The 18,485-nt window shown below is 38.2% G+C and overlaps 1 protein-coding gene across 1 annotated transcript; it reads left to right on the top strand.

The window, feature by feature from the left end:
* The first annotated feature begins 3,833 nt into the window (after positions 1–3,833).
* On the top strand, positions 3,834–17,940 carry HSPA4 (heat shock 70kDa protein 4). The gene is made up of 18 exons (XM_009698498.1): positions 3,834–3,884; positions 5,550–5,690; positions 6,405–6,527; positions 6,987–7,086; positions 7,496–7,629; positions 9,529–9,773; positions 10,196–10,272; positions 11,127–11,278; positions 12,282–12,388; positions 12,705–12,838; positions 13,304–13,485; positions 13,888–13,977; positions 14,500–14,652; positions 15,168–15,293; positions 16,323–16,430; positions 16,745–16,864; positions 17,260–17,421; positions 17,683–17,940. Exons 3-18 carry the CDS (start codon positions 6,408–6,410, stop codon positions 17,887–17,889), a joined length of 2,217 nt encoding a protein of 738 aa, XP_009696800.1. The 5' UTR covers positions 3,834–3,884; positions 5,550–5,690; positions 6,405–6,407; the 3' UTR covers positions 17,890–17,940.
* Positions 17,941–18,485: the final 545 nt, after the last annotated feature.

Genomic DNA, 18,485 nt, shown 5'->3' with positions numbered 1-18,485 from the left:
TTGTTCTGATTAAAAGAATAGGGTCCATGAGTGTGAGAGAAAGCAGCCGTATCTTTGACTGCTGGAAGTACCAAAGCTTAATTTCCTGTAAATTTATATGCTGTGTTTTGACATACCTGATAGCATACCTGTTTGTTCTCCTGCAGTTCCAGTGCTGTTTCCCCCAGTGTGGCCGGACTGCGGAGGTGAATGCTGAGCTGGTGCTTAGCTCTTTGTGAGCTCGTTGGCCTGCCATTGGGTCAAAGCTTAGAAAAGCTTCTTAGCAGCCTTTCCTGCAGTCTGTGTATTTCTTTGTTCAACAAGGGTTCAAAAAAAATCTGCACTCGTTTTGCGTATTGGGTCTTTTAAACTCTGACTTGAAACTAGCCACCAGATTGACAAGTGGAATGTGAATGGACAGTACAGTTTCCTGGAAAGGGGACTGACTAATACTGCAATTTACTGGTGAACTTGGCCTTGAAGCCTGTTACACTTGACAATGTGTATAGTATATTCTAACTGGGCTTGTATAAATAGGCCTCCCAATGCATGTCTCAAGAAGGGTGTGCATTGCCTATTTTTAATAAGAAATTTGCTAAGAAGGAGGGGGGGGGGGGGGAACTGGGCTAAAACTCTTCTAAGAATGAATTGCAAAATAAAGGTGGAAGAGGAACTTCCAGTGCATCAAACCCGCAGGGGAACTGTTTGGAACACTGTCTTAAAAGTGTTTCTGCGGCTTACTACATATTGTAGTATAGCTTTATTTTAAGCAGTTACTAAAGTAAATAGTTGTCTTGGTGACACTATTGCATTGTTTTAGTTTTCTCCTTCAGATCCCTCACATCTGTTTAAAAAGACCAGAGGCATAAAATGACCTTACTTCTCACTAGGCAGCACCTCAGCTCTGTTTGCTTGTTACTGTTTCTAAGCAATGAATAAATGGAGAAGGACATTTTTAATTTGGTACATGTGCTAGAGTAATGACCAGTCTCTTAAGTATTCTCAATATGGGAGTTTAAAGGTTAGATGTACTAGGAAAATATTTAATGTAAAGAATTTCAAAGCAGTCTTCTAACAGCTCTAGGTATCTGTCCCTTCAGGGAGTTGAAGTTCTGCTTATATATATTTAAGATATGAACTCAAATCTCACTCATTGAAGGAGATGAGCTGTATAAAATATCTGACACAAGGAATCTTTCAGGAAATAATTCAGTTAGGAAAGGCTGAAATGAAATTGGAAAAAATTACTATAATGAAAATGATAGGGTTTTTAACAGGACTTTATCTCCAAGTACTGTTCTGAGGGAATGCAGAAAACCATTTTGTAAGCAAACCCATCTATTAGAAATGCTAAATGCTCAGCATGTCTTTACAGTGACCTCTGGGGGAAGTCATGCAAGGTGTTGTGACAGGTTTCCTAAGGAATGTGCTCATGGTCAGGGTTAAACACTATGTTTTCTATGATGGCATCCAAGTTTGGGGAAGGATTAGCAGATATGTGTTATTGTAGTCGCTTGTATTAGTAAAGTAAACCCTACTGAATATGTTGTACTTAGTTCAGTGGCACAGATGATGTCTGACTGAATCTGCTTTCCGCTCTGTACTTGGTTTCTTCCAGAATCCTGTAAAACTTGAACTTGTGTATCCAAAAGCAGTGCCAAACATGTTTGTCTCCGAATGTCATATTCTTTAAATGGAAAAGTGGTAGAGGCAAAGCTAGTAAAAAATGAGAAGTGGGGGGAAAAACTGAGATAGCTTCATTATCTCCTTAAGGATGAAAGGGCTTGGATTAAGTGAAATAGTTGTAACTGATCTTGTGAAGCTAGCACTGATTTTCAGTGCAGAGGAAATGTGCTGACAGGGGGTGTCTTCCAGGGAAGGGAAAGCAGGTGGGAGGGTGAGGGTGAAGTCGTGCCTGCAGGTGTGTTAAAGAAGTTCAAAGCTCTGCTTCAGTTGCTTCATTAGACCTCTGATGACCTTCACTGTGATTATGTTTCTACTTAAAATGCTATGGTTGGTTATTCAACTTCCAGTAAATTGTGTAATAGTATAATTTGTATTTAATGAGTTATCCCTGATTCCTGTGGTGAACTGATTTGGGGAATGAGTCTGGCTAAAAATTCTTACTTCCCTCCTTCACAGTTTAACTTAATTGCACGCTGGGTCCCTGTGTGGCTCCCCAAGGCTCCATTGGGAGCCAAGGTTAACTGGAGAGAAGGATTGGGATGGGCAGAAAGGGAAGGAGTGGAGCAGAGTAGAACCATCCCATCTGTCCAGCTGCAGCTCCTCGGAGGAGCTTGCCTGTTTGTAAAACTAAGCAGGGGGCAAGCATATTTAAGAAGAATGTAGGCACTTAAGGGTTTTATTCCCAGCATGTAGTATGGAAGCCCGTACTTTTGATTACTGTGCCATATCCTTCTGTTGAGACAGAATTCTAACTTGACTCTCGCAGGTTTAAAGAATTCTATAGTCTAAATTAGTGGGTTTGCGGTGAATGGGGGCTGATGGCTTGTGAATTTAGCAGTGAAATACTTTATTTTTTTTTTTTGCCCAGGAGAAAAGCAACAATTCATGTTCATGTCTTAATTCCTTTCTGGAGACCAGAGTAAATTAATAACTAGCTTCCTGCTCAGGGCTCATTAGATTTTTAGCTGTATGCTCTGCAGCTCCTGTTCCTTTAGTATAGGCCTTAGGGTCTGCATAGCGCAGAACTTCCTCACTTTTTGTTAACTAATCCCTTGAATAGTTGTTTCAAATAACAGTTGTTCAGAAATGTTAATTCTGTTGCCACATGTGCTTTAGAGTGGGGCTTTGTTTCATTTGTTAAGTTATTAATAAATTGGAAGAAGATATAAAACTGATACCATTATATCACTCTAGTCTTCAGTTCTGGTTTTGACAGTTTCTGTTTGGAAGACCAGTTCTAAACCTCAGGCTGAGTTGGAATTTGTTCCTTGTGGCAGCCTTATGGCACAACTGTGCTGTAAAGCAGATTCTTGACCTGCTGCATAGAGAACAGCTTAACTATGCTGTTAGTATGTTGTGTGAAGAGTAAATATCTGCTTGACTAATAGCCATTTTTCCCCCCAGTAAGTTTACTGCAATGGTATGAGGAACTTGGATTAGAGGGCTGGATTTAATTTTGTTAGGGCTTCTACACTTTGTTAAATATGTAAATCAGGAGGCTTAATAGGACTAGGAATCTTTCCGAAAAGGAGGATTTTTTTATTATGTCTTTCTCAGAACTGCAAGCTGTCACAAACTAGTGTGAAGTATGATTTTTTTTTTTCCCTTTCTGTAATCTACATTATGAGCTTCATCTGTACTCACTGAAATAAGCACCAATCTTTCTCTGCAGTTTTTTTCTCCCTGCTCTTGAAGGGTTTGCTTTAAAACTGGAGAGCTTAGTTAGCATTTGGTACAGATGTGTAGAAATGATTTTTCTAAATATCTGGTTTACCTCATGTTTCTTCTGAACAGTTGAATGTTTCCTGTATTATTAGCAAACAACTTATCTTTGAGTGGCTTAGATATATGGGTAATTGAGATAAAGGGTGTCTAACCAATTATTACTTAGATACTTGACGTAGCGTGAATAAGTTTGGGTTTAGTGCAGTTCTGCAGTGAGGAGCATTGCTGTTTTAACTGAATTTAGAGTGCCTGTTTCTTTCCAGATTTCACAGAACATTCTACGCATCTATTGCAGTGAGTGACCAGCTTTCTTAATGGACCAAATGCTGTTAAAAATATCTCTACTCTAATTAATACTGTCAACACTTCTTAACAAAAATATGCAGTGCAGTTCTACTAATCACTTACTAACTGGAAATCTTTCTTCTCATTATAGATCATGTATAGCCTTTGGACCCAAGAATCGCTCAATTGGTGCTGCAGCTAAGAGCCAGGTGAGTGTGTAGTTTGGGTAAAAACAACTTCACTAGTCAAGAATCAGAATAGTAGAATGTATTTTTTTTTGGCACTGAAGATTACACATGTCTCTGAGCTGGTGTTCTAGTGTCTCTGTAACTGTAATGAACAGCTGAGCTTAATTCAGCTGTTCAGCATGTAGTGCTGCTTTGTCTTGGATAGAAATCTAAGGGTTGATTGTTGCACATAATGGAACATACAAAAAAAAATTTGACTCTTAAATTATGATAAATACTGATTTTTTTTTAGGTTGCAAATGTACATTCTAAAGCTAAGCAGTAGTGTTTCATCCTACTGTAGCTTGTGCCTGTGCCTTTTGAGAGCTTTTGATTATGTGACTACATTCTGTAGAATTCCACTAAGTGCCTAGTTTTGGCAGAAAGGGGACGTAATTGAATGTAAATATATATAGCTTTCTTGACTCTTTGTGGTTGAATTACAACCTAAAGATCTGTCTTGGGCGTTCTTGATCATACTTTGGGTTTCTGTTGGTGTAGGTAGGTAAATATGATTTAAGGACTGAGAAGAAGTTCAGCTGATTTGTCCTGCCTCTGACACTTGGGTCCTGCTGTATCATATCTTGTGTTGTTGTGAAACCCTTAAAAAACATTTGTTTTTTTGAAGTCCTCTACAGGAAGTGACTATTCAAACACTTGGTTTTTCTTAGCCTAAAATACCTAGAGATGTATGAAGATTCATTATCTAGAATACAAAAATGACTGGACACAACCATGTTATTCAAGAACAGAAGAACTGTACTAGAACTAAATACAGATGTTTTTTCTGGAATTGAGTGTCTACTTAGCTTAAAGAAATTCATTGATACAGAGATCCGGTAGAGATGAGGTATGTCCTGCAGAAACTAAACTTACAGAAAATCAAAACCAGGTTACTTAGGAAATAGACACTTGACTAAAGCTGAATCACAGGTAAATGCTATATGGTACAGTGCTTGTCTGCTTTGTCAGTTACCATGGTTTTTTCAGTATGTGCCTTGCTCTAATGTAAGTGAAAGAATTAAACAAGTTTACTTGCACTACATGAAAACAAGCTGCAGTGATTTTTCACTTCTCCATTTGCACTGATCTCTGCTGTTAATAAAAGACAATCTGCCTTTTGTCAGTTAAATCAAGCTGACAGTATCATCTTGGGGCCCTCCTGACTTTTTAAAGCTTCATGACAAGGTCCTTGAGCTGTTTTGTGAGAATATCTGTGTGTTGACTGTCACATGCATGTAGTGAACCTGAACTGGAGTTTACATCAATATGCTTGTTATGTTTGGGAAATTACGGGCTGCAACACAATAAAAAGGTAGGGTGGTAGGAAACAGGTAAATGGGAAAGACGCTTTGCTAACGTTTTTAGTGTCCTAGGCATACATTATGAAAATTGAGTGCTACTTTAATCAATTTTTGATAGAATCTTGGCTCAGTTTTCTAGCAGACATTTTATTTTAAATCTCAAATTCCTGTAGGTTACCTGAGCAATCAGAGGGAAGTTGCCTTCTAGCAACTGCCCTGATACTACTAAGATACAAATGACAAAAATATTCTGGTGAGAGAAGCATGAGAACAAAACTCTATCTTCTGTTTGAAATTCGTATGTTCCCCTGACACGTTGTATTAAAGATTTCTTTTCCTCTAGGTTATTTCAAATGCAAAGAATACAGTACAAAGTTTTAAAAGATTTCATGGTCGTGCATTCTCAGATCCCTTTGTTCAAGCTGAAAAAGCAAGCCTTGCCTATGAACTTGTCCAGCTGCCAACAGGTTCAACTGGCATCAAGGTAAGTCTGGCATATTTGAAAAAGAGCCAGAGGAGGAAACTGATAAAGCTTCCTTTTATCTCTATTTTGATTCCGCTTGCTGTAGTTTCTGTTCTGTTGTGAATGGAAGGCCTTAAATAGGGAATAAAAGGCTAATAATGCAGATGGTCTTTCCAGGTGAGGCTGATTTTTACAGTTATACAACTTCGCTGCCTTGCAAAACCAGTCCCACAAAAACTGTTTTAGCAGTGCTTTTTCTCTTTGCTTCATGGTGAATTTGGAAGACAAGCTACTTGACCAGTGTACTTATTTAGCTGCTGTCAAGGCACTGTGAGGGTGTAAGATGTCAGCTTAGTGCTTCAGATGAAATGGTAAAAATTTTTTCTTTTTCAGGAATGACTGAACTTCTGATTTGGATTTTAGCAATAACTAACTTCAAAACAGTGAGAGGAAGGCATCCTAGGCATTGTCTGACAATCATGATTAAAAAAAAAAATAATCTGTGTCCAGAGCAGCTTTGTGTATGTGAATTCTTAAATGCACATTCCAATGTTTATGTATTACCTTCTTGTGATTGCTGTGCACGAGGTAGGCTGTCAGAGAGAAGGTTGTATAGAGCTGCATTACTTGTTTTAAGCTTGCTTTTTAGTGAAGACTGTTTCTTGCATTCCTGATGTTTGTAGTGCATGGTTTTTACTGTAGCGTAATGTGTGCGTGCACAATTTTTATTTTAAGGTCATGTATATGGAAGAAGAAAGAAACTTTACTATTGAACAGGTGACAGGAATGCTTCTTACCAAATTAAAAGAGACTGCTGAGAATGCGCTTAAGAAGCCTGTAGTTGACTGTGTTGTTTCTGTAAGTATGCGATAGTAAGTAAGTCTTGTGTTTGGTACCATAAGCAGAAATGATTGCAGCATTAAATTGCCCATTAAATTTGAATATTCAGGTATCTGTCTTTCCTGTTTAAAGCTTAATCTTACTTGTATCTGTTCTTCAAAACCAAGCTTACTTCATTAATGGTAAAATGTCTTAAATTGCTGCTAATTAGCAGCATAAATACTGCTTGATACCTGTTTCTCATTCTTTGCTCCTAAGATGAGTGGCTTGTGAGACAGAATGGGAAGAGATTCACAAAATAACTCTTTCTTCATGTAATGTTTTCTTTGCTTTTTCTCTGTTGCAACTGAAGTGAACGCTACATTTGAAGGATGCCCCAGCTGTGCTCTGTACTGAGACTCTGTACATGCTGCTTGTAACTATTTGCTGAAGACGGCTCTTCTAAATGTTAATATTAGTTATTGGATCTTCTTGCAGGTTCCTTGTTTCTACACAGATGCAGAAAGGAGATCTGTGATGGATGCTACACAGATTGCTGGTCTCAACTGTCTGAGACTAATAAATGAAACAACTGCAGGTAATACCTTCTTTTCTCTCCCTCACTTAATACTGTAGTTTTATTAGATGGAAGGGCTTTTAATCAGTCAGTGATCCATGCCCCCTGGAATTACTGCTGGTTTTGTAAACTTAAATTAGATTAGTTGATCAACGTTTCTTAAGCTCTGGTCTGTTTTTTCCTTGCTTTACGGAGGCAACAAGATATTTCTTGAATATCTTGTTTTAATGAAGTTACTAGGAGGGGCTAATGTTGTTTAATGTTCTTCCATGTTCCTTTAGCACTGGGAATTTTGTTAAACAGAGATACCAATTTCCGTAGCTTGAAAAGTAAGATGAAGTGCTAACGCTGTTTACTGATGTACCATTTATTTCTTAAGGAATTACAAAACTGAATGTCCTAACTGTAATCTTTGACTCTTTCTGTATAGTTGCACTTGCATATGGGATCTATAAGCAAGACCTGCCTGCCTTGGAGGAGAAGCCACGGAATGTTGTTTTTGTGGATATGGGGCATTCTGCGTATCAAGTTTCTGTTTGTGCATTCAACAAAGGAAAACTGAAAGTAAACAATCTGTTATGCATCCATTTTGATTAGCAGTAGAAATACTCATCAGTACATACATGGACTATGACAGGCAAGCTTGCCTGCCTTTACATAAGCATGTCCAGACAGCTCAATTCATACTTTTAAAATTGCACTTTGCCTGGAGTTAAAAGTAGGTCAGAGAACTAAAAAGCTTTTGAGCAATATGTGGAGGAAGCAAACATGCCTTAATCAGCGTACTATGGCAAAGAATAGAAAACCTGGTTTAAATTGTTTATGCAGAAATTATCGTATCTGACTGGATGCTGCTTTCAAAAAATACTCCAGTCATGAGATCTAGTGTTAAAACAGGAATTCTTAGAATGGTGTAAGTGACAGGCATTTTTTTTTAACACTGACTGTGATGCTCCTGTAAAAGAGTAAAAATATTAATTACTTTAAGCTGCAAATGGAGGTTAAGCAAGTTACAGTGTATTTCTAAGCTTAAGTTGCCAAAGCATTACTGTGTTCCAGCAAATACCAATGTTTCTTAGTTGGCTTTTTCACAACTACAGTCTGGACTTCTGCAGTTCCAATAACTTTCTCTTAATCAGCTACAGAAACAAATTTTAAAGCATGGAGTACTGAAATGAAGAGAAGGCAAGAGTTCTGAAAACATTAGTTTTGTTGTAGTTCCATTTCCTGTTGTGAGGAGACATAACCTACTTTGTGTTTATCTCAGACTTGTCTTTTAAACTTTGAAACCGTAGAATTAGGGAAGGGATGCTTTTGAGTTTAGAATGGAGAGCTGCACAGCAAGGCAGTTAAAACAGTGTGGAGATCAAACCTAGTCTGAAGGTGTATTGAGAATAATGTGATACTTTACTACTGACTGTTCCTAAAAAAAAAAAAAAAAGAAAAATTAAAAAAAATTCACAGTATGTTTAAAGAGTAGAATCACCTGAGGTGGATGGGCTACAGATGTTCTCTGCAGACCATTCCTTCATCAAAAATGAGCACCTATTTGCAAGAGTTAACAACACTTATTCTCTTCATCTCTTATTTTTAGCTTGATATAAGCATGTTCCGCCCTTATGAGGCATCAGATATTAAACTGGGATATGATTCAAACTGATTGTGGCTAAGGAGAATTTGGAAACTCTGATGGTCTGCTTACAGTACAAGCTACTGAACAGATGGTGTTGCTGAGCCTTGCCTTATCTTCCTAAATTTCTTCTTAAAAAAAAAGTTGTCGCACCTCATAGGAAGGCTGGTTGCCCAAGGCTGCTTTTTTAGCATTTGAGATAGCAGATGTTTTTGATTGTGTTTTATTTCCTGGAGCTTGTAACAGCTGGATGTATGTGCTGCAATTCTTGTGAGAATTACCATTCACAAAGAGGTCTAATATTTGTGTAGCTGCCAGAATTCTCTGTGGTAACGGTGGTTCTTTCTCCAACAGCATTTTGAACGGATCTAATATCAGTTACAAAAGACACAACATCTCTTTAAGATGTGTACAACTGTTGCTGCAATTGCAATCAGCGTAAACTATCAGGTGTTAGTGATGCAATTGCTACTTAGATTGCTGTGAAATATAAGAGCATACCTTAATTGTTGCCAGCAGTGTCTGTGAAATGTGAAAGATGAGTATGGAACATAGCTTTATTGTTTGAGATAGGTTAGACTCCTAGACGAGGCTTATCAAAAGAAACTCTTTACTGGTGGTGACAAGGATCAGAATGAAAATGAACTATACTGGATTTTTGCTGTTGTGGTTACGCTAGTATAATTCTTCCTCTGTAGTAATGTTGTGATACTTACTTTGATTTAAAGTTGGACTATAATTGAAACAAAGAAATGCTTTAACATTAACTGTTAATTGGTTTGACCAAAGTAATGACAAATTGTACTATTACTGAAGAGTTCAATTTTTTCAAGGTTCTTGCTACATCATTTGACACAACACTTGGAGGCAGGAAGTTTGATGAGATGTTAGTCGAGTACTTTTGTGAAGAATTTGGAAAGAAATATAAACTAGACATAAAGTCAAAGATTCGTGCATTGTTGAGGCTATACCAGGAATGTGAAAAACTGAAAAAATTGATGAGCGCTAATGCCTCTGATCTCCCAATGAACATAGAATGCTTCATGAATGACATAGATGTCTCTGGAACAATGAACAGGTAATGTTTATACTTTTACAAAGGTAAGCTTTTGAGTGCCCTTCATTCAAGTTGCTTCAGTCAAGAAAGAATGTATGAAGTACCAGTACTAGTATGAAGTACCAGTTCTTGGGACTGGAAAGAGGTGGGAGTTGCAAGAACAACACGTGCAGGGGTGCTGCTCTGAATGATAATGTTTAGAGACTGGTCAGTGGCCTTGATTTGGGAGGGAGGGCTGTGGATGTTGCAGGTGTGCCTAGATTACTACAAACAAGTATGTCTGGGAGAATATACTAAATAAGTATAAAACCTAGGTTTGGGGTAGAGAAACCCCTGCAGTACATAGTTAAAATGGCATTCTTTCAGTTTTGGCGTACTGTTGTATTTGCAGCATTAAGTTGCTTATGGTATGCCATAGCTTTATTTATGGCTTCTTCCAACAGAAGTAAATTTTTAGAGATGTGTGATGGACTTCTTGCAAGAGTAGAACCACCCCTTCGCAGTGTACTGGAGCAAGCCAGTAAGTGTTATACGCATTCTGTATTCTGCGTACAGAAAATACATCTATAATGCAAGCTACCTTTGGGCCTTGACAGAAATTGGACAGATGGATTTAGCACAGCTAACAATTTCTTGCTTAGCAGTTACAAGCTTTTTAAAACTTCTTCATGCAAGCCAAGAGCTGAAATTCTTATTGCTTAGACTTGGAGAACAAGCTTAAAATAATGGTTGGTGTCCTGGTTTTGGCTGAGATAGAATTAATTTTCTTCCTAGTAGCTGGCATAGTGTTGTGTTTTGGATTTAGTATGAGAATAATGTTGATAACACACTGTTTTTATTTGTTGCTGAGTAGTGTTTATATTAAGTCAAGCACTTTTCAGTTTCTCATGTGCTGCCAGCAAGTAGGCTGGGGGTGCACAAGAAGTTGGGAGGGGACACAGCCAGGACAGCTGACCCAAGGGATATCCCATACCATATGACATCATGCTGAGCATATAACCTGGGGGGAAAAGCTGTCCGGGAGCTGCTGCTCAGGAGCTGGCTGGGCATTGGTTGGCAGATGGTGAACAATTGCATTGTGCATCACTTGTTTTGTATATTCTAATTCTTTTATCATTATTACTTTATTTTCCCTTACAATTCTGTCCTATTAAACTGCGTCTATCTCAACCCAAGAATTTTACTTCTCCCTCCCAACTCTCTTCCCCCATCCCACTGAGGGGCGGGGAGAGAGAGCAGCTGTGTGGTGTTTAGCTACCTGCTGGGTTAAACCATGATGGTTGATCTAGTAAGACTTTTAGTTTACAATGTTAGCATATTCATGTAAAACAGAAACACTTAATTTATGGAAACTAATGTCTGACTCCTTTCTAGAGTTAAAGAAGGAGGATATTTATGCAGTAGAGATAGTTGGCGGTACCACAAGAATCCCTGCTGTGAAAGACAAGATCAGTAAATTTTTTGGCAAAGAAGTTAGTACAACTCTGAATGCAGATGAGGCTGTTGCACGAGGCTGTGCACTGCAGGTAAAAAGTGCTGTTTGTCTTAGCTGTGAGTGGTGTTATTGAAATGCATAAATATTTGAGCCAGACTCCACAGGTATCATGAAGGATACTTCATGTGTGTCACAGAATGGATTCAAATAAGCTTCAGGAAAGCAGTTGGAAGAATGAGAATAGCAGCTTTAAGTGATTCCTTTGTGCTGTTTGTCTAAGCCAAGTCAGCGGGTCAGTGTAGCTTGTTGAAGTGAGACGTGTACTCTGCCGCTGTGGCTGGAAACTGGAAGTCTGATAAAGCTCATAGGACACTTTCTTTTCCAGGCTGTTTTGGGGGCCTAGGTTAAACAGGGGAAATACCTAATACCTTTTTTTCCAGCACTGCTGATAAACTTGTGATATGGCAGTTGCTTAATAAGCTTTCATTTCCATAGGTGTTATGTTCTTGCTAACGGAAATCTGTGTCCTGAGCTGGAATCAGTCACTGTTGAATGGCTTAAGCAGTAGTAAATACTCTGTAGTTACTAGTGCTACCCTCTCTTGAATGCACCTTAATTTTGCTATGATCACCTCCATTTTCTCTTCAAATGTTTAATGTGCACTTGCAGCTCTGTTCCATCAGTGATATGGAGTAGCTATTGGAATCTGCTTAAAGAGAATTTTGTGTTATGGTATGCAAAAAGCCTGGTACTGTGTCACTCTAAAAAGTAACTTTGAGATTTTCTGACTTCTTAGGTTGGCACTAAAAACAATTCAGTAGCATAACCATAGCAAACCAAACAACATGATGACTCTAAACTAAAACTTGTGTATTTCTGCTTTCAGAGTCAACAGATCATGTAACCTTCCTTTTCAGGAAGCTGTCATAATGAGCTTCCAGTGCTTATTATGCAAATCCCAAGTCCATCAGTATTAATGTCCCTTAACCTAGAATAAAACTATATATAAAGCAGCATAAATAGCTACTTGCTGAGTTAAATTACTATTCACCTGAAGTTTGAATGTTTGTAATATGGCTCTTGTGCTTTTTCAGTGTGCTATTTTATCCCCGGCTTTCAAAGTGAGAGAATTTTCTATCACAGATTTGATACCGTATCCTATTTCTTTACGATGGAATTCGCCAGCGGAGGAAGGGTTAAGGTAAAAAAAGTTCAGTCTTCTTGCATGACTATGTATGGCTTAACTAAATGATGACAACTAGATTAAATAACACTTTTAGAAGAGTTCAAATTTAACAAATCAAACTCAGATACTTTTTCTCAAGTTCATGACAGTAGAAAACAAACAAGGATGAGATGCAGTTTAGCACTTCCTACATGTCAATTGGTCTTATTTAACCTAAAAGGTTAGGGCAGTGTTTTGTCATTTCTTTAAGAAGTTTTTCCTTAAGGTATAGGAGTATCTGGAAGAGTTTTATCAGCTGCATACTGAACAAATGCTCTGTTTTCTCTTACAGTGACTGTGAGGTCTTTCCCAAGAACCATGCTGCTCCATTTTCTAAGGTCCTCACATTCTACAGAAAGGAACCTTTTACTCTTGAGGCATACTACAGTTCTCCCAAGGAGTTGCCTTACCCAGATCCTGCTATAGGTTAAGATCATTCTGTAGCTTTAAGCTTTATTAGTACATGTACATGTTTCAGGACTTCTTTCTGTATAATTATACAGTCTGGAAAGTGCGACCTACTACAAATACTGTAGGGACAGATTTCCAAAATCATGGATCCACAGTAAAATGAGTGGAGTAACATGAAGTTTATGGACAAATAGACTAAATAAAAAGCATGCTAATGTTCGAGCAAACCTGAAAGGGGCATACTGAGAATTGTGCAGTCTTACTTTGATACAGGGAACACTTGCAGCATACCCTAGAGAATTTCTAATAACTGTGTATCTTAGCATTGCTGAGTAAAAAATTGAATTGTTTGACTTGAGTAGGATTTTATATCATCTGAGTGCATTGTAGTGATCTGTTGTCAGCAACAGTCAGATTTTACTTTACGTTCAGTGATTAATTTAATCAAATGGTATGTTTTTTCTCTCTGGGATTGTTTAGCTCATTTCTTGGTTCAGAAGGTCACTCCTCAAACAGATGGATCCAGTTCAAAAGTGAAAGTCAAAGTTAGAGTTAATATCCATGGTATCTTCAGTGTTTCAAGTGCATCTTTAGTGGAGGTTCATAAATCTGATGAGAATGAAGAGCCTATGGAAACAGATCAGCATGCAAAAGAGGAAGAGGTAATAGACTTCATTGCCCTTGGCTACTTAAAAAATTGATGAAGCACAATTGGCCAAGTTCTGGGAAGGTTATAAGACTTGTGTAAGGATTTAGTAGATGTGTCCAGCAACTAAAATAAGAAGAAATGATTAAATACTAATTGAAGTATGTTATACCAGTGACAGATCTCTTGGAACCAGGACCGTGATGTATAGATGAAATTCTTAATCATAGAGCTGTTGCTTGCCTAAGCAAAGTCTAAAGCTTGCCATTTCTGCCTTGAGACTCTCCTTCAGTTTTCATTCTGTTTCTTTAGCCTAGAGAGCATTAGGTGTAAGTGAAGTGATCAGCCTAGGAACTGAAGCAATGATCTGCATATGCATTGTTTAATATGTCAAATTGGATCTCTCTATGAATTTCAGAAGATGCAAGTAGACCAGGAAGAGCAACAAAAGACTGAAGAACAACAGCAGGCCCAACCTGAAAACAAGGCAGAATCTGAAGAAATGGAGGTAACATGAACGTTTGAGACTTCTGTTTTCTTACAGGATACTTCTGGAAGATTCATGAGAATATGTAGTGTGTGAGTGTATCTGCTGCCTTTGTCATAGCTCTGGAAGCCAAACTTTTTATTTGAATATATTGATAGTCTGTATTGTGATTAGAGCTTTAGGAGTACAGAAATGGCATGGAGAATTGCAGAGCTGTCAGGTGACCTGGTACTGAGGAAATGGGTGAACTGTCCTGTTTATGGAAGAAATAATCATTTAGTTTTCAATAACTTAAATACTGGAAAAGTGTTCTACTGTAAGCACCGTCACCCCCATAAATATAGTCACTGTGCACAGAAAAGGTCAGTAGTTGCATTAATTACCTCTGACTTCAGCAGCTGAAGTGTCAAAATGTCAGGTAGCATGTATTCTGATGTTGAGGAGCATTAACTCAGTATTACTTCTGCTATTACAAGTCTTGAATACTCAACTTGAACTGACTGGTGATGCTGTTTTTCCTTTGAATATATTTCTTTAATGCAGACTTCTCAGGTTGACTCAAAAGACAAGAAAGTGGATCAACCTCCTCAAGCCAAGAAGGCTAAAGTAAAGACTACTACAGTGGACCTTCCCATTGAGAACCAGTTGGTGTGGCAGATAGGGAAAGCTATGCTGAACTTATTCATTGAGAATGAGGTAAACTCTTACTTGCCCAAGCTAAAAACTTCACTAGTTGATCTCCAGAGGTTTTGCTGTTCATTAAAAGTGATTAACGGTTAAGGGTGATAAAGGAATAACGAAAAGGAAAGAAACATGCAGGTTTTTCTGAGGTGAACAACAGTGCCTAATGGAGGCAAAACATATTCTTCCTGTTAAATGGATGCTGTAACTCTTCCTGAAGAGGTGTTCTGCAGGGAAGCTAGCTCACAGGGTGGTTATTTCCAAAATCACCTGCAGTTACAACATACTCAATGGCTGCTACCATCAGGTTGAAGGTTCCTCAACTGGAACAAGATTGTTCCGTACCGTATTGGATATCCCCTCCCCAAACTGAAATTAGTTTTTATTCACGTGCTGTGTTTAGAACAGTTCTGTAAATCACAGTATTTCAAATTCTTTAGTTAAACATAAACCTTTCCTAACAAAGTATTCTGGCAACACATGTTAAATAACTAGCTTTTTAGCCAACTAATTTGACAACTTGTTCACAGGGTAAAATGATAATGCAGGATAAGCTAGAGAAAGAGAGAAATGATGCCAAGAATGCAGTGGAAGAATACGTGTATGATATGAGAGACAAACTCTGCGGTATTTATGAGAAATTTGTTAGTGAAGATGTAAGTATTGTTAGCTTGATTGTCTTCTAATATATTTTATTACAATGGACAGTTGTATTTTAATAACCTTTGACCTGTATTAAATACTATATTTACTTAGACTGTATTTTCAGACTTTAAATTTGGAGAAATAGCTTTTAACCTTTCTGGCTGTGAAGATAATCTTCTGAATGTGGCCCAAATACAAGCAGATGGTACCCGGGGTATACTGTGTGTTCTCTTCCAAAACAGTTGCAGCAATTAAGATATTATCAGGGCATGTGTTTTCAGACTGAAACAGGCTATGAGCACTTGCACAGTCATTTTAAGGCAACCTATTCTATTTTGGCTCTTTGTCAGTATTTAGGAATAATTTTAAGATTTAAAAAAAAAATAATCAAAGAACATCCCTACCCAGGAACAGAATAGGTGGGATTAGTCTGACCAAATGTGGGTACCTGTATCTGAACAGGCTGCCTAAAAATCTCTTGGTATTATTAATTGGCTTTCCCTGTTGTACTAAAGGAGCTTGGTGTGTAATTAATAGAATTCTAAGTGAGATGACTGCACTAGTCAGATAAATCACTCCAAACTCTTGGCTAGATCTGTGTTGATTATAACGGGAGCCTTGCCAGCAAAGTGTCTGCAGAGCCTCGGTACCTACATCAGAGCTAAAACTGGGACAAGTCAAGTGAGATTCATAGCACCTTTGCTAAAGATAAGTTTCACTCTGTTCTCAGACTTTCTCGTATAGTGATGATGAAAATGTAAGGGGAGGGGAAAAAAGGAGAAAGTAGGCTCTTATGTGACAGTATTGATCTAAACTATGGGTGTCATAGATGATTCTTCCTTAGTCCTGGTCTCCACCACAAAGCCATACTGAAGAATATTTTATTTTTTATTTTTCACTGAAATAGGATAAAGAGTTTCAGACAGAGTTCTTTACATTCTAAACATGTAACCCTTCCAGAAAGGTTCCAAGTATCCTTTAATACCATCTGCCATCTAATAGAATTATCTCACCCACCTATTTTGTATGGATTGCTTCAGGATCGAAATAGTTTTACACTGAAGCTGGAAGATACAGAAAATTGGCTTTATGAAGATGGTGAAGACCAACCCAAACAAATTTACATTGATAAATTGACAGAATTGAAGGTAAGTGGTTCTTACACTTCCATTGGAATTTACTGTGTCTAGAGAACTTGTTGAAGTGGGGAGCTGTCTTAGGTCTACTGATTCAGAGATTAGCACTGGTAACAAACTACGTAGTTTGCTTATTAAGTCTATGAGGAGCAGATCTCCAACAGACCTGTAACAGTACAGGGTTGAGGGAGACAGAGTCTTTCCTCTAAGTGGAGGGAAGAGTAAAAGTTCCAAGGAGTTCAGAAGTGTTGATGTACCCTGTCAAATCTTGCAGGATCATACTGTAATGCTACATGGTCTTTGATATCTGTTGTACTTTGTTTCAGACTCTGGGTCAACCTATTCAGGCAAGATTTCAAGAATCTGAGGAAAGACCAAAAGCATTTGAGGACTTAGGGAAGCAAATTCAACAGTACATGAAAACTGTTCATGCATTCAAAGCAAAGGTATTTCCAGACTTAATTTCTGGCAAATGTAAGGAAGTGGTACGAAACTTTTCTGAATTTTGAGTAAACAAAAAGCTGATGCAACCTCCTGGCTGGCTTGTGAGTTCTTGATATTTACCATATTTTCCAAAGTGTATGTTGGCTTGAAAACCTGACAGTCTTTTTTTAATCAGGTGTTGATTTCCTCATGGAGGGAAAATGCCAGCAGCAGTAGAACTTCAGTTCTCTGATTACAGAGCTGTGGGTGATCAGCTTAATTGTTTTGCTAGCTAGAACAGCTTTCTGGCTAAGTGGTCTTTCCAGTATTTGGAAGCTAAAAGTTTGAAGAAATAAGCATGCAGTTTACATGTTCAAAACAAATACCTGCACAGCTACTACCAATTTGGCTCTTTCAGGATGAACAGTATGACCATCTAGATGAAGCAGACGTAGCAAAAGTGGAGAGGAGTGCAAATGAAGCTATGGAGTGGATGAACAATAAACTTAATCTTCAGAACAAGAGAAGTCTTACTTTGGACCCAGTTATAAAAGCTAAAGACATTCAAGCTAAAACTAAAGTAAGTCTTTCCACATAGTTCGCTGTATTTCCATGAATCTTTCTGTTTTGGCCTCCTTGTGTGTGTTTGCAGGAGAACTGAGGTGAGAAATCTATAATAGAAGGACAGTGATTGGATATTAAGCTGTTAAACATGTACTGGGGAACATCAGCCCTCAACATCAGTCTGGTGGTGTCAAAAGTTAATCTGAGCAACAGGTTAAGGTACAACTGTTGGTAGATAAAAATATTTCTGACAGTGTCTTACTTCTGTGTTTTCTAGGAATTGACAAGTATTTGTAATCCTATAGTCGGAAAACCAAAACCCAAAGTTGAACTCCCCAAGGAGGAGCAGAAGCCGACTGAACCAAATGGACCAGTAGAAGGGCAGGGAGAAGCCAACAGTGGGCCCCAGGCTGCTGAGCAGAATGCTGCTGCCGCTGCCCCAGCAGCCACGGAGAAGAAGCTTCCCGAAATGGACATAGACTGAATTGCAGCTCTTGTTTATATTATTGCAAACTACAATAAAGCTTTAAGTTGTCAACTTTGTATGTTCTGAATACAACTGAAGCAAGTGACTACCACAGCACTTTTAGTAACTCTTGGAGAGGTTTGGTCAGTGCATCAAGTCAGAATGCTTAGGTAGCTAACTACTCAGTCAAATAAGCAGTATTTCTTGCTGTTACAATTGTATTTAGAAGTTTTGGTATTCTTACTAGATGTAGAGAAACAGCTGTAAGCTGATTCTCCATTTTTAATGTCCATCTTACTTTACAGTAGGGAGGTGGCAACATCTGAATGTTGACATGCTGTTGTTCACTTTCCTCTTGTGGATTGCAGCAGCAGGGTTTGTATAAAGTGCCCATTAACACTAGGGCTGCAGGAAGGTAAGGGGGGGAAGGGGTGCTCCTTCTAGAGCCTGAAGCATAGTCTTTCATTTGCTCATCTTCGTTTTAGTGTTAACGTGCTACTCTGGATTTATTTTGATTTGCAGTTCAACAGTTCATGGTTACACAAGGTTTGCAAAGCAGTGGGTAGTAGCATCAGTACAGTTCTTCCTTAGCTGCTGCCTTCCCATCACAGATA

The sequence above is a fragment of the Cariama cristata genome, unplaced genomic scaffold, assembly GCF_000690535.1.
Source record: "Cariama cristata isolate BGI_N322 unplaced genomic scaffold, ASM69053v1 scaffold3084, whole genome shotgun sequence".
NCBI lineage: Eukaryota > Metazoa > Chordata > Aves > Cariamiformes > Cariamidae > Cariama > Cariama cristata.
The sequence above is the reverse complement of the archived record's forward strand: the minus strand, read 5'-3'. Positions and strand labels throughout refer to the sequence as shown.

Excerpts from the sequence above, each read along its gene's own strand:
- HSPA4 (XM_009698498.1), top strand. The coding sequence starts at position 6,408 with ATGTATATGGAAGAAGAAAGAAACTTTACTATTGAACAGGTGACAGGA. Across the intron at positions 14,653-15,167 it reads ACTTATTCATTGAGAATGAG|GGTAAAATGATAATGCAGGA; the intron begins GTAAACTCTTAC and ends ACTTGTTCACAG. Across the intron at positions 15,294-16,322 it reads AGAAATTTGTTAGTGAAGAT|GATCGAAATAGTTTTACACT; the intron begins GTAAGTATTGTT and ends GGATTGCTTCAG.